At 33.3% G+C, this 16298-nt stretch overlaps 2 protein-coding genes across 2 annotated transcripts; both read left to right on the plus strand.

Annotated features, from left to right (window-relative positions):
* Positions 1-1874: 1874 nt before the first annotated feature.
* On the plus strand, positions 1875-4801 carry LOC107908264 (protein POOR HOMOLOGOUS SYNAPSIS 1). The gene is made up of 8 exons (XM_016835493.2): positions 1875-2186; positions 2950-3066; positions 3553-3618; positions 3750-3853; positions 3957-4153; positions 4229-4281; positions 4452-4479; positions 4641-4801. The coding sequence occupies exons 1-8, from the start codon at positions 1911-1913 to the stop codon at positions 4697-4699; spliced, it is 900 nt and encodes a 299-aa protein (XP_016690982.2). The 5' UTR covers positions 1875-1910; the 3' UTR covers positions 4700-4801.
* Positions 4802-6974: 2173 nt separating this feature from the next.
* Positions 6975-10022, plus strand: LOC107908263 (lysM domain receptor-like kinase 3). Its single transcript, XM_016835491.2, has 9 exons — positions 6975-7755; positions 7893-8090; positions 8179-8318; positions 8418-8507; positions 8604-8861; positions 8955-9052; positions 9169-9307; positions 9400-9498; positions 9619-10022. Exons 1-9 carry the CDS (start codon positions 6975-6977, stop codon positions 9781-9783), a joined length of 1968 nt encoding a protein of 655 aa, XP_016690980.2. The 3' UTR covers positions 9784-10022.
* Positions 10023-16298: the final 6276 nt, after the last annotated feature.

The raw sequence follows: 16298 nt of genomic DNA on the forward strand, positions 1-16298 counted from the left end.
TTTAATGTTTGGTATGTACCTAGATTGAGTCAGTTTTGTGCTATAAATGGAAAAAAAACCTGAAGGTTAATAGCTATGTTACTTGAATTATGTATATATGAATGGTAGTGAATTAGAATGAAACATAAGAATATTATTGAAATGGTTAGGATTATGGAATGATGAAAATTTCATATGTTGAATGTGTTATCTATAGGTAATATTGATGCAACAACATGTAATTTAGCATATGAAAATGGTTAGAATGTTGAATTGGTTGGTTTGGTATGCTTATTGAATTGGATGAATGTTTTGATTAGGTACCATTTGGACCACTTAGAAAACAGACGGTCACGTTGTGACGAGATCAAGTTAGTGAGTTGTGCCACGACAAGGAATCCCTGAAGTCATGATGTCAACCCGATAAATTGAAAACTTTATAATGTGATCCTAATTCAACCACGAGTTAACAAAAGAGCTTTCGTAAGCTCGTATAAGAATCAGAAATGATTGTGTAACATATTATGAATGCGTAATATACTTATTTGCGTGTATAAATGGTTGCATTGCGTATAATTGATTGTAGTTGTTTCGGTAACGGATATGACATCTTGTAGCTCGGACCTAATGACCGATTTAGTTTTAAGGTGTTACACTTGTATTCCTTAATTGAATTTGAAATGTTATACAGGTTTTAGCATAAAAATTATTAACATATTTTTCACAATTATTTGATAATTGTCACAATGGGCAAATTTATAACACTGAAATAGGGGTCATATTTAAATTCACACAATTATTTAATAATTGTCATAATGGGCAAATTATTAACTTATATGTTTGTGTAATTATTCACGTCGTTGTTGGAAAGCTCATATTCAGGAATACTGCCATCATCTTTGGATAGTATTTTTTCATTTCACTCTGCCTTTATTGTTGATATGCTTTTTTTAATTGCAATAAAACCTTTATATACTTTAAAATTTGAATATTTAAATAAAGAAGCAATAATAAATTTAGTCCTTAATGTTTATATTTGTATTAATTTAATCTTTATTTTTTTTGAGCTAAATGTGTCTGTCAACCTTTTAAAAGGGGTTGATTTTGACCATCAACATTTCAAAAAGAGTTAATGTTTTTCTAACAAAAATACCAACTTAAAAAATTAAAATTTTAAACATGATAGTTTGCATAGTAACATCTGTACTATATACTAATTTTTTTTAATTTTTATAAACTTTTATATATTTTTTGTTTTAAAATTTTTTAATAATTTATTGATGTGACATGTAATATAAATAATACAATATTAGCATGAAGTATATATAGATTATCTCGCTCATTAAAAATTAATGTTTCAATCTAACATTTGCATTAAAAAAAAACAAATTGATTTATTTTGAAAGTAGAGATGTTCATGGCTTGAGCTGGGTCTAAGCAATATATTAACACATTTTATAATTGTCTAAGTCCAACTCGATTAAAAATATAAGTTTAAAATTTTATCCAAATTCATTTATATTATTTTTAAATTATATTATATTATATTATTTTAAATTTAATATTTAATATTTACTATTTTTATTTATTAACATTTTATATATAATAATCTTTAACACTTTTTAATGTTTACATTATAATAGTTATGTGTTATAAATTACATAATGTATAAAAAACATAATATAAATCATTACAAACTTACAAAAATAGATAAGACCGGAAATTAATCCATATTTTAAATGAGCTTAATATTTTTATCAAATCTAATTTTTGAATTTAATTTTTCTTTTAAATCTCAAATTTTGAAAATGAAGTGTTAGTTTGAGATTTTATTGTATATAAAGCAAAACATTTATACATGGTCTTTCCCATTTTCAAAATTCCACTAAAAAAAAACACACGCACACACAGAAGTTTAAGAAGTGAGAAAAATGGCGGGATGTTTAGCAGTCGTAGAAACTGATCGCCCTGAGAACGAGAAGCCAGTGTACACCATTAAAGGCCAATGGCAAGTTCATTTCGCTCGTTTCATAGTCTATCCATCTTTACCTTCCACCTGTCCCTCCCTCGTACCTAAGAGCCGACGCGGTCGCGCGTCTAGTGGCAACTGGATCGCCACTTCTTCTCCAGCCGCTTCTCTGCAGATCATCAGTGATCTTTCCAGCTCCGAAACCATCCTCTCCATTTGTCTGGGCGGGAAGATCCTTGTGAGTTGTTCGTTACTGATTCTTCTAGATCATAGTTTCGATTGTTTTGGAATCTCGCAAGCTATAAATTGATTTATGTGATCAATCTTTTAAGCTGATTTTCAATTTCGTTTTTGATCGTTAAAATAATAAACAAAACGGTTTTTCATTTTATCGGCAATAAATGAGTGTTTAGCAAATTAGAATCTCGCTAGCAGTTTGCCTTATTTGATCAATCTCTTAAGCAGTTTATTAATTCCGTTTGATTGATCATTAAAACAATGAGGAAAGGGAACTTTCATTTTACCAGTAACAAATCGAGTGTTAAGCAAAGGAGAACGAATCCAGGTTCGGAAGCGTGTTGATTGTTAATTTCTCATAGCCAGAATAATAATTGCTCTCGAATCTCAATCTTTATATTTTTCGAGCTCAAGTTTGAATTTATATCCTCGTTTTTTCTTGGATCAATTTTGTGGAGTTTCAAGGATATTGTGTCATGCATATTCACTTGTTGATTCTTTTCATTTCCAAAGTTCTCATTTACGATGTATAACGAATGCATAAAATATGCAGATGAAAGCATATCCAAGTCTACTTTCTGGTTGTATTTGACTTGATTTGATCTCAAATTACCAGCTCAAGTTGCATATTTTTTTCTTTTCTTTTTTGTTAACAGATTGGCGGTTTGCTTAGCTCATTAATTCATGATCTTATTTCATTTGAATTTGCGTCTAAAATTGTGTTCTACTGTTATAAGGAAATTGTATTCTGTTATTTGGAGCAGGAAGAGCACTACATTTCCAAGTTGCACGTCTCTTGGCCTCAGATCCAATGCATCCCTGAAATTCCTGCTAGGGGCAGCAGAGCTGTATTTGTAAGCTACAAAGACTGTGCTGATCAGGTAAGCCTATTACAAGGATGAGCAGATTTTTGCATTTCATGGTCTAACTGAAGCCGAAACTGGCAAGTATCCTCGAGTATATTTCCTTTGCTCTTGCTTAAGAGATTTCATGGCTACCGTTGAAAGTGTTTGAATTCGTAGGAGCAAAATAGTAAAGGTCTTTACCTATTTGTAAAGTGAACTTGCAGAATATGGAAACTTCATCACACAATGGTGTAGGAGAAAAAGGTTATCCAAAACAAAAATGTGTACGGACTTTCCTATTGTTTTTCATTCTAGAGCCACTTATTGAAGATCAGATCTGCCACAATGGAGTCTACACATGATAAAGATATTTTAGCTTAAGGAAAAAAACAACTTTATCATGAATGTCCATGATATCTAAGCAATATCAATTGTTACTTTTCCTTTAAAGACTGCCTAAACAAACTTTAGTGTATTTCTTCCATGCAGCAAACTCATGGGGTTCTACCTATATTTTTGCAGATCCAGAAGTTTGCTTTGCGATTTTCTACACATCATGAATCAGAATCATTCATGAATGCTGTGAAGGTGGCGATACGACCATAGAAACTGTTTATTTCTTGTAATAACTATCCAATAGCTTTGGTCTGCTGCTGGGAATCTCTTATATATATATATATATATCAAACTTGGAACTATCAGTTTGTCTCTTTTCTCAGGAGGAGTTCCAGGGTGACGCTGAAACTGAACCTTTAAACCCAGATTTTGGTTCTGACTCTTCACCACAATCAGATTTTATATCTAGTAATGGTCTTCCTTCTAGGTAGATATGAAAAGTGAAATGATACTCTTACCAGTTTGTTTCTTTCAGCAGATAAACCACTGGACAATATCAATGAACTAATGACTTAACTCAATGTCTGCAGAGCCAATCAGGAGTTGAGTGATTTGAATCCTGATGGTTCGTACACTCCACAAATGTCTCCCGGCTTGAGCTATGAAATTAGACAGCAGTCATTTGATCAAGATGAGATGCTTAATAACAATGCGGAAGACATTTTTCCACCCTTGCCCCCCAGTTTCTCATCATTACTGACCAATTGCTGTCCTACCGCTGAAAAAGGTAGATTTCTTGACCTAAATATAGGTAGCGATATCCAGTAACTGAGTTCATAACACATGTCCTTGAATGATATAGCTGCTAATCAACCAACAGTGTCTCAGGAAGTTGATCTCAAATCCCAAATTGTGGTAATGATTTCAAACTATTTATCTATATTTTAGTTATTACTTCCAGTATTTAGAAGGCAAAGGAGTACTTTATTACTGCATTGCTTGGCACGTATCATTTCTGAAACTGCAACTTTTTTCTAAAATCTCTACGAGACTGTTCTTTCATTGGTAGTTCTGTTTTTTCACAGAGATACATGGAAGATTCTTCCTTCCGAGGTACCTTTTATTTCTATTTCACTTGAATTTTTCCAAGCCTGCAATCTATGTTTGAATGGGGGCTCTGTCTCCATTAGACCATATAAACATTTCGCTAGGAAAAAATTGTTTGATACGCCTTACTGTTCCATTTGCTAATTTTCTAGAGATTATTTTTACAGATATGTTGACTAAAGTAGAGAAAATTATCAGTGAAGTTGGAGCTGACATGCTGCTGTAAGTTACCTTATCTGCTTGAGCTTTCCAACATGTAGAGGAACTCATAACATTGAATGCTTGTCTGTTTTTCCTTTTATTAAGTGATGATGCTACTATTTCTCAATCCCTTCTATTTTCTGTTGTAAATGGGAAAATTAGTTTATAAATTAGCTTAACTTTAGAACAGCCTTGTAAGTTAGCGCAACCGGCTGCTGATTTACAAGTTCTACGCTCTCTCAAACCCAGAAGTCAAATTGAAATTCCACACGGACTCTGTTTAGGCTATTGCTAAGGAAAAGCCCCACTGAAACGGCAATTCTTCAGTAAAATAACTTATGACGTAGATAGCACCTTAACCGAGTCCAAATCTTTCCACTTATCGGAAGGTCTGACCGTTTGAGAAATAAATTTATGCCATTTTTCGTTGGCAGCGTGAATAGAATATGCCATGAATAGATAGCACCTAAATACATACACGACGGAATATGCCATGAACGTGAAGTTATTAAGTAATTCTTATTTTACCAATTGTCGCATTTTTCTTCCTATCATTTTGGGTGATTAATAAAAGCCTCTTCTGAGTTTCAAACTCTATGCTTAAGCCGGCTAGTAAATATGCAAGTCTACATGTACATACATGGTTAATGGCTTAATTATATCAAGTAGTTGTTACATGCTCAGTACTCCGATTTGATGGTGCTTTTGTTTTCCTTGTGTTTGCTATAGCTAGCAAGATAAGACTGCAAGTAAATTCTAATAGAGGGTTTCCGAAGGCTGTTAGAGCATGGAAGTTTGGAAATAGAACTGCTAGTAAAATTTTAAAACCATAGTAATTAATGTAAGACCGAAAAATTTCTCCTTACTAGCTTGGATTTTAGTTAGATTTAGAATCAGTGTCATACACAAGTATATATCAGATATGAATGTACTTTTATTTAAAAAAGATACAAGGTTCATACCCTTGTTGTTGGAAATGTCATCAATGTTCCATTGCTGCTAATTCCTTAAGTACAGTATTTGACCTCATTTCAAACTATAAAATTGAACAACTGGGAACACTCAACCACCAGAATAAAATATTCTGTTGCTAACCAGGAAACAGACATGTCTATGGAAGGCGACTTAACCAATGTACTCCAACTCGGTTTCTCTTAGCTTAGTTTAAAAAAGTCACGTCCAATAAAATAATAGTGATGCTAATATAAATATAAACCTCAGCTTATTTATATGAGGTGGTTTTACATTCCATAAAAATTAGATTATGTTACATTCCAAAATATTATGCAAAACTTATATTTATTAAAATTCATATGAAAAAATAATGTTTTAGTTGCAATGATAATTTTAAATCTTTAATATTTATGATATTCTTAATTCAAATATTATCATAAATAAATTTTTATTAATTTATAAAAAATAAAAATAAAGACACTCTCATAATAATCTTATTTTGTAAAAAAAATAATGATTTATAAATTGAAATAAACTCAATTAAAAACTTTATGAAAAAACACATCATTGAATCCAAACAAAAACGTATTACAGCATGCAATGTATTTAAGCCAAGAGCAAGCGTTATCTTCTCCATTGCATTGGCCTTAGATAACATTGTTGAACACGATACCATTAAATAACTTAATATGATAGAACTACAATATACAAGTATAAAAAAATAGAAATATAGTATAAAATAATTGTAAACTACATTATTAGTCATTCAAATATGGGTAAATTTTCGTTTTGATCATTTAACTAAAAAAGTTACTATTTGATTACTAATGTATTCAAAATTGTTTTTTTAGTCACTCGAGTGTTGAGTGACTAACGGAGGCACTTTTTAATTAGTATAATAACAATTTTAGTCAAGGTCAAATTGACAAAAAAAATATATAAAAACTAAAGATTAAAATTATTATTATGCCAACGAAAAAAGTGCCACCATTAACCATTAACCATAAGTAAAAAAAATAATTTCAAAAATATTAATGATTAAATTGCAACTTTTTTAGTTAAGTTATCAAAAGCAAATTTATCCATTGTTGGGTGGCTAATAGTGTAGTTTACCCTTAAAAAACATATAAACGATACATAAATTACCAAGTCTAACTTGCTTAGATGAACCGTTGCCCAGAAGTGTATATTGTAAGCATCGACGAGAACCCGCTAAATGATAAATCCATGACAATACTGTGGGTTCACAAATAGCAAATTTGTCGTTTCAAAAGAACCTTAAGCTTCATGTTTTTTAATAAGAAAATTAGAGGGCATTCCACTTGGAAACTTTCGAACAATACCCAATGAGCCAGCAAACATGTGCAGACAGAAACAAAAACAAAGACCGTAATTCTAGCTCTTCCATTTTCATGGTTTCATCTACTCTTCTCTCTTCATTGCAAAAACAAGAAAAGGAATCTCCCATGCTCATAACCATGGTTTCACTTTCGCATCATCTCCTTGCTTGCCTTACCCTCCCTTTATTGGTAACTCTACTTGTTAGAATTTGTAAAGCCGATGATATGTACCCTTTTCCTTGCTCACAGGAAATCCAGAAATGTGATGCCTTGTTATACCACACCAATACTGGTCTAGATGAAGTCGAAATCGCTTCCTACTACTCTGTTGATCCTTCCACTTTCCGCCCCATTTCCCATGGTAATAACAAGGATTACCTTATACCAGTCCCCTGTTCTTGCGGAGACACCGATAACGGCACCCAAGCGTACTTCTATGATGTATACTATACTGTGAAAGAAGGGGACACGTTTAGGAATGTTTCAGCTCGTTTTTACAATGGACAAGCTCTTGAAGTAGGAGGAGAAGAAAATAATTTTCCTACTGGAAGCAAGGTAACAATGCATCTGATATGCGGATGCTTAGAAAGTCAGTCCACAACCGTAGTTACTTATACAGTTCAGCAGGGCGATTCTTTGTCAAGTATGGCTACCCAGCTATCAACCAGCATAAATGATATACAAAGCTTGAACAGAAATCTGACGAGTAACCCCGACTTTATAAATAGTGGTTGGGTTCTATATGTGCCTATGGCTAAAGATAGAATTCCAGCAGTGCCAAAGAGAAGTGAGTGGTGTTTCAATTCAAGATCATTCTTCTTTTTCATTTCGGACTGCTTTTTCTTTTAGCAAATCCAAATGTTAATTGTTTTGTACTAAAGTTTTACTTTTAATTTTTTGCTTGTTTTTGCCGTCGATTATCAGAGGGGGGAATTAAATGGACAATTATTATTGTCATATTATCGGCAGTGACATTATTTTCAATGATTGCATTGCTGATCATTCTTGTAAGGAGAAAAGCACAACAAATGAGTGAGGAAGATCCTAAACCAGTATCCAAAAGCATAAGTGCCAGAGCATTTTCATTGCAGAACTCGTTTCTCTACAAGGACAACATAGAAGGTCAGCATGACTAAAAGACAACTAGAGTAATCCCCTTCCGGATAGGAGGAAAGTAATTAACTCATCTATACTGCATTTGCATATTCAGATGTAACAGCTTTTGAATCAGATAGACCAATGATATATAGCCTGGAGGAGATTGAGGAAGCTACAGATAATTTTGATGAAACTAAGAAAATCGGAACTGGTGGATATGGTTATGTGTATCATGGAATACTAGGAGCAAAGGTACCAGTTTTCTTTGCTAATTTTTCTATTTGTCTTGATAGTACTTTTAACCAAAAAAAATGCTTCATGGAAACGACTTAAATCTTTTTGCACTTTCAGGAGGTTGCGGTAAAGAAGATGAAATCCAGCAAATCCAAAGAGTTCTTTGCTGAACTCAAGGTCTTATGCAAGGTCCATCACATAAATGTTGTAAGTTTTACCAAACATTAACTCTTTGTTTGGTGTCAAAACAGGAAGCATCATGTTTGCTAATAGAAGGGAAAATACATTTTTGGTTACTTGCAGGTTGAGCTCTTGGGATTTGCTAGTGGAGATGACCATCTCTACTTGGTTTATGAGTATGTCCAGAATGGATCACTCAATGACCATCTCCATGAGCCGTTATTGAAAGGTCACCAGCCGCTCTCTTGGACTGCGAGAGCGCAAATCGCACTTGATGCTGCCAAAGGCATCGAATACATTCACGACCACACAAAAGCACGGTATGTGCATAGGGATATCAAGACAAGTAACATACTGCTTGACAAGGGTCTACGAGCAAAGGTACTAAAATGAACTCCGCTACATTATATAAACTAATAGACATATATATAGGCTAGTCTTCTTAAGACTATGAATGGAATACAATTCCATTAGGTTGCCGATTTCGGATTAGCAAAGCTTGTCGAGAGAACAAATGAAGAAGATCTACTAGCTACACGATTGGTTGGAACTCCAGGTTACTTGCCCCCTGAGTAAGTTTTTAACTTGCTACAAAATTACTAATGAAATATTGTTTTGTTTCTTACAAAAATCTTTCCCCAGATTGACATTTTTTTTTGGGGATGATTTATATGGTTATATTGGAAAGATCGGTGATGGAGTTGCAAGTGACACCGAAAACCGATGTGTTTGCATTCGGGGTGGTGCTGGCGGAGCTGATAACAGGCCAACGAGCACTGGTCCGTGATAACAAGGAGCCGAACAAAATGAGATCACTGATAACAGTCGTAAGTAAATTGATATATAATTCGATATAACAGATGAATGAAGATTGGCATCTGTTAAGCTGAACGTGTTTGCTTCATTTCATTGTGGTAAGGTGAACAACGTTTTCGAAGAAGAAAACCCAGAATCAGCTTTAGAAGAAGTGATAGATGGAAGTCTTAGAGGAAGCTATCCTATGGAGGATGTATACAAGGTATACAAATATAACCCTAACTTCCTACAACAATCATAACATGCATTTTTTTTCTTCAAAAAATTTGGTTAATATTTCATTTCATATATATATATATATATATTGGATGATGCATTGCAGATGGCAGAACTAGCAGAGTGGTGCTTGAGTGATGAGGCAGTAAACAGACCAGAAATGAGAGATGTTGTATTAACGCTTTCTAAAATCGTGATGTCGTCGGTGGAGTGGGAGGCCTCACTGGGAGGGAGTAGCCAAGTTTTCAGTGGGGTTTTCAATGGAAGATGAAAACTAAACAAACTTCCATTTTACTCATTTCTCAGCAATTTTATATTCAACTGCAAATGAAAAACATAATTGTAACTTCTTGTTCATTTTATGTTCCATATAAAATTTTCTTTAAAAAAGAAAAGAAAAATTGTTGGGATAGACATTTGGTTTCAGTTAAGCATATGGGCAGTTTGGGAGACAATTGGGTAATTAGGTTTTATGATTTGTGTCTCTAATGAAAAAAACAAAAAAAAACTTTCTACTAGTATGTCTTTAGTACTCCATTGTAAAATCTTACCTACAAGGTCTCTACAACCCTTTCCAATTCTTAAATTAAAGAAAAAATCGATTTAAATACATTTAAAATTTTGTCCTTTTAATTGTTATAATAACACAATATTACTTAAGTTGAGACTCAACCGACAGATTTTTGATTAATACTCTTATATTATTCTATTTTTTTAAAAAATTATAAAATACTCAAATTTTAAGATATATTTAGATATAGGTATGATCATGATGATTTAAATATATGAAAAGTAATTAAAAGTTATTAAAAGGTTTATAGAATTTGATTTTTTAAAAATTGATGGATGGTGAATTGATTGTCGGAAAAAAATATTTTACAATGTTTAGTATAAGTAAGAAAATATTGATTAAAGTCTCTCAAAAATTACAAAAATACTCAATTAAAAGATAACATTAATCTATTTTAATATTTTTCAATAATTGTTGTTATTAATGTGCATTAAATATGAATACCAAATATTCGTGAATTAGAATAAAAAAAACAGTACTGATATTTTTCGTTGATTTTTTTAAGATGATAAAATTTTATTTAGAAAGAAACATAATATAAGTAAAATAAGAGAATACAACACATTACATGCCACAAAATTTAGTCATGTAGTCTTAAGCTACGAAACAACTTTAAATACTTAGACAACTAATATTTATTTTATGTCTTTATTAAAGACGCAAGGTTTTAAAACATTCCCTTCAAAAGATTCATGGTCGTCGAAATGGCGACTCCAGTGATTTTTTAAAGATTAATAAAATTCCATTTAGAAAGAAACATAATGAGCGATAATACCTCTTATTCGTCCTGATCGCTAGGTTTGAACTACAGATATTATATTCTTTGTCGAAGTAATTCCATTTTAACAAAACATATTTTTTCATCAATTCAAAAAATTAAATCCAATAACACAATTTTCAAACCACTATATCATAACATATTCCAAATTAGCGTTTATACAAGCTTATGAAAGCTCTTTTATTAACCCGAAACCGTTGAAGGACTAAAATGCAACATTTTCAAAAGATTTTAAATTGATGTCACGACATCAGGGTTTCAATGATGCGACCTCCAAGACAATAGACAAGCTTCACTACTCGAGGACTAAATTGCAAAGTTTTCCAAAATTGTATCGACTGGACGTCGCAACTTTGGGGTTCAATGTCGCTACTTCAAAGGTTAGCGTCACGACATCCACGGAGTGGTGTCGCAACCTTAAAGACAATATACTATGGTCCATCCTTTCTATCATCTGGTGTCGCGACATGAAGGATTTCAATGTCGCAACATTGAGGCCGATGTTGCGACATCCAAAGGATGGTGTCATGACTTTGCCAAAAGTCCATTATGAGCACAAATACTTCTTCGGTTTTACCCTATCAAACACATATATGCAATCATATACACTTAACAATTTCAAACAAACATCAATTAACCAATTTTACCTATGCATAACATCTTATCAAACTATGCCAAATCATCTTTATAGCATTTTTGCATTCATGGATCACAAAGCACAATCACATACTCAAACTTAGACATTTTAAGTCATATTCCCACATTAACATGTCAAGGTACCCTATCAATTCATTTAAAGTTTAAAAAAATCCTTATTTTCAACTTTCCCAGCTTTGAAAATAATTTTTACTGAAATAATGAAATCGAACTTTTATTGTTTTTTTAATTTTCACATAGTTACATTTTCATTTTCTAGAAACCATTTTTTTTTAATTTCAACTAAACACATTTCTTTAATGTTTTCCAAAATGAAAATGAACTCTATTTTTTGAAACTAAATGAAACCTTTTTTTCTTTTTCTTTTTTTACTTTCTACCTACACAGGAAAGAAAACTTACACATCATTATCAAGGCACCTTCTATTATATGTGGAAAAAACCTTCTAAAGGAACGTAACATTTTTCTTAACTCTGATTGTGGAATTAAAAACTTCATTGTAATGTATCAAATAATAATTCAAATAATATTATAAGTTATTGGGTAGTTTTCGTTATTACGGTGTTCCTATTTTGATCACACCATTTTTTTGTTAATTTAGTCATTGTCATTAATTAAATCGACCAAATTGATCACTCCCTCATTAGATTTAACATAATGCTCTAATTTTCCTTTTTATTTCTTTTTCTTTTTCTCTTTTTTCTTCCTTGTTTTATTTTTTCGTTCATTTTTCTTTCTATTCTCTCTCCTTTTCTTTTGTATTAGGAAACATATTTGTTGTATTGGAATGCCTCAATTCTTGAAAATTTTCTATTCTTGAAAAAATATGGTGAAGTGAGAGAACCTGATTTTTATTTTCCCTCAATATTGTTCTATTCTAGGGTTGAAAATTACCTTGAAAGCAACCTAGAGTTAGAAAAACTTGAACCATTGAAACACCCAAAAAATGTTCCCAAAAAAGTTCTCAAAACCCCTTCTCTTTGCCTCAATCTATTACCTTGGCTCACTCATGAAACCTTCTATGGCAACCTTCTACTACTAAAACCATTGCCCACTTTCATGTAAACCATTGGAAAATCTCTATTCTCTCCGCCTCCTTTAATTCCTCTTGGAAACCTATTAATTACGAATCCTCCATCATGTAACCTCCAAAAAATTAGTAGAATCAAAATCTCATCCAAATTTGAATACACACATCCGATTTAGGCTCTTTCATCACCATCAATGGCAGCGGGCAATTAGTGGTGGAAAACAAGGCACAAAATTCATAATTGAAGCCATGGGAGTATGCAGTTGGAATGGTATTGAAAAGAATGTTATGAACTTTGGCCCCTCAAGTTGAATTGATCCTTGAAAATCGCTGGCACAATTTGTTGTATGTATGGGTTTCATGTATTTCCACCGTTGGCATTGCTTCCACTGCCACTTTTGACGTCGATAGTTGCTCATTCCATCTTTGTGTTAACCATTGAAAAATATCTATTCTCTCCACCTCCTCTAATTCCTCTTGGACACCTGCCAATTACTATCCCTACGTTGGGTAACCTCCAAATAGTCAGCAAAACCGAAATCTCATCCAAATTTGAATACATGTCTAGTTTTGGCTCCTTTATCGCCATCAATGGTGGTGGGTAATTCGTGGTGGAAAATAGGGTACGAATTGCATAATTGAAGCCATTGAAGTATGCAGTTGGAATGGTACAAATCATTGCAAGGAATGTTATGAACTTTGGCCCCCAACTTGAATTGATCCTTCCAGATCGCGTAACAGAGTTTATTGTCGGTGTGGATTTCATTTATTTCCACTGTTGGCATTTCTTCCACTGCCACTTTTGACATTAGTGGTTGTTTTGTAACATCCCATACCCAATCCGGTCACCAGACTCGAGCTACAAGATGCTACCACAGAAAAACAAAGAACAACACATGCAATTTCCATTTAAAAATCAATTTATCATTTCATAATCTATGCAAAACATGATTAAGAACCTAATATGATTTTCAATCAAGCTTACGAAATCTCTAAACAAAGTTCAGGACTAAATGAGGACCAAATTAAAACTTTTGCAACAAAATAGGGCAAACATGAAACGGGGTCACACGTCCGTGTGAAAGGGTATGCCCGTGTGTACATATGTCACACGGCGGTGTATCCAAGCCGTGTAACTAATTGTGATTGTGTGATCCAAACATTACTAAATCTATAGTATCCAAATAGGCGTGTGGCTAGCCCATGTATGACACACGCTTGAGTGCTAAGCCGTGTGGGACAATTATATGCCATTTTACAATTTGTCAAGAACCAAACAAGCCTATGCTTCAAATAATACCTAAATGGGTAAATAGCTTACAAAAGAATCAATTATTATTCATACATCCACAAACCATTCATTTAACCAATTATCCAAATCATGTAAATTTTTACCCATTTCTAAGTTTAACAACTTAGATAAGCTGCATCTATTCAACAATTCACTAACTTTATTTTATACTTTCTAACTCAATTCAAAACATACCATATATACATATACATTCCTAGTATTCTAACCAATATGCATACATTTCAAAACATTCATCTCAACCTTGATGAAACTTACTGTATTTCAAAAACACACCTAACACAAGTGGTCTGTTAGAATTAAGTGACTCGAATCCTTATTTAAATAAAATACAGTGGTAAAATAAAATAAAACTAAAATCTCTATAGAATTATAATTCTTTTATTTTATTTTAAAATAAGGTTTTTTAAATCTTATTAAACTCCATGAATATGATCTTGATTAGAATAAGGAGTTTCACTCCTATTAGAATAAGGTTTACAAGCCTATAAATAGGCATAGTCTACTCCTCTTGTAATTAATTCGAATTCGACATAGTGAATTTTCTTCTCCTCTGCCCGTGGTTTTTTCCCGAAAGGGTTTCCACGTAAAATCTGTGTGTTCTTTATTTTCTATTTCTATTTTTCTTTGCGATATATTGTCATTACCAACATTATATTTTTCTCAAATTGGTATCAGAGCTTCCGGGTTGTCCATCTCAATCACGGTAATGACACCTTTGAAGTACAAAATTCCGCTGTTGGATCGCAACACCAGATTTGCATTGTGGCAGATAAAGATGCAAGTAGTTCTTGCACAGATGGACTTAGAGGAAGACCTACTAGGGGTAGATAAGATGCCTTCAACTTTGACGAAAGAAGAAAAGAAGCGCAAGGATCGAAAAGCGTTAACACAGTTACATCTGCATTTGTCTAACGAAATTTTGCAGGATGTAATGAAGGAAAAGACTGCCGCTGGATTATGGAAGAGGTTGGAACAGATATGTATGTCGAAAACTCTAACTAGCAAACTACATATGAAGCAGCGTCTTTATGCTCATCGTTTGGAGAAAGGTGCATCTGTGTACGAACACTTAACAGTGTTCAAAGAAATTCTCTCAAACTTGGAGGCCATGGAGGTTCAGTATGATAAGGAAGATCTAGGGCTGATTCTACTTTGTTCGTTGCCCCCGTCTTATTCAACCTTTAGAGATACGATTTTATATAGCCGCGAGTCTCCCACAGTTGATGAGGTTTATGATTCTTTAACCTCGTATGATAAGATGAAACATCTTGTGGTTAAAATCGACTTTCAGGGAGAGGGTCTTATTGTTCGTGGGAGACAAGATCAGAATGCTGATGATGATCGTGGAAGGACACAGGAATGGAATCCTCGCAGTAAATCTAAAGGTAGATCGAAGTCTTCAAGCAGAGGTAAAACTTGTAACTTTTGCAAAAAGAAAGGGCATATTAAATCTGAATGCTATAAGCTACAGAATAAGATCAAAAGGGAGGTTGTGAATCAAAATGGAAAACAACTAGAAAATTCTGGTAAAGCTGATGTTGTAGAAGATTACAGTGATGGTGAACTTCTAGTCGCTTCTGTCAACAATTCCAAAGCGAGCGAGGAGTGGATCCTTGATTCGGGTTGCACCTTCCACATAAGTCCCAATCGGGATTGGTTTACAACTTACGAAATAGTGTTTGAAGGTATTGTGTTGATGAGAAATAATGCTTCATGTAGAATTGTAGGTGTTGGAATAATTAGAGTTAAAGTGTTTGATGGAGTTGTCAGAACACTCAGTGACGTACGACATGTTCCAGAATTAAAGAGAAATTTAATTTCATTGAGTACTCTTGATTCAAAAGGGTACAAATACACAGCTGAAAGTGGGGTTTTGAAAATTTCCAAAGGTTCCCTCATTGTGATGAAAGGGTAGAGAAAGACTGCCAAGTTATATGTTTTGCAAGATTCTACTGTTACTGGTGATGTAGCTGTGTCATCCTCTTCCTTTTCAGATGATGATATTACTAAACTTTGGCATATGCGCCTAGGGCATATGAGTGAGAATGGCATGGCAGAATTGAGAAAAAGAGGACTTCTTGATGGGCAAGGAATTTGCAAACTGAAGTTCTGTGAGCACTGCATTTTTGGGAAGCAAAAGAGAGTTCGATTCACCAGAGGAATCCATAACACGAAGGGAATGTTAGAGTATATACATTTTGATCTATGGGGGCCATCCAGAGTGCCTTCGAGAGGTGGAGCTAATTATATGCTAACTTTTATTGATGATTTTTCCAAAAAAAGTGTGGGTGTTCTTCCTGAAGCAGAAAAGCGATGTGTTTTCCGCATTTAAGTCTTAGAAAACCATGATTGAAAAACAGATGGGAAAGTAAATAAAATATCTCCGCACAGACAATGGCTTAGAGTTCTGTTCTGATGAATTTAATAAATTGTGGTAG

This window comes from Gossypium hirsutum, chromosome D02, assembly GCF_007990345.1.
Source record: "Gossypium hirsutum isolate 1008001.06 chromosome D02, Gossypium_hirsutum_v2.1, whole genome shotgun sequence".
Classification (NCBI taxonomy): Eukaryota; Viridiplantae; Streptophyta; class Magnoliopsida; order Malvales; family Malvaceae; genus Gossypium; species Gossypium hirsutum.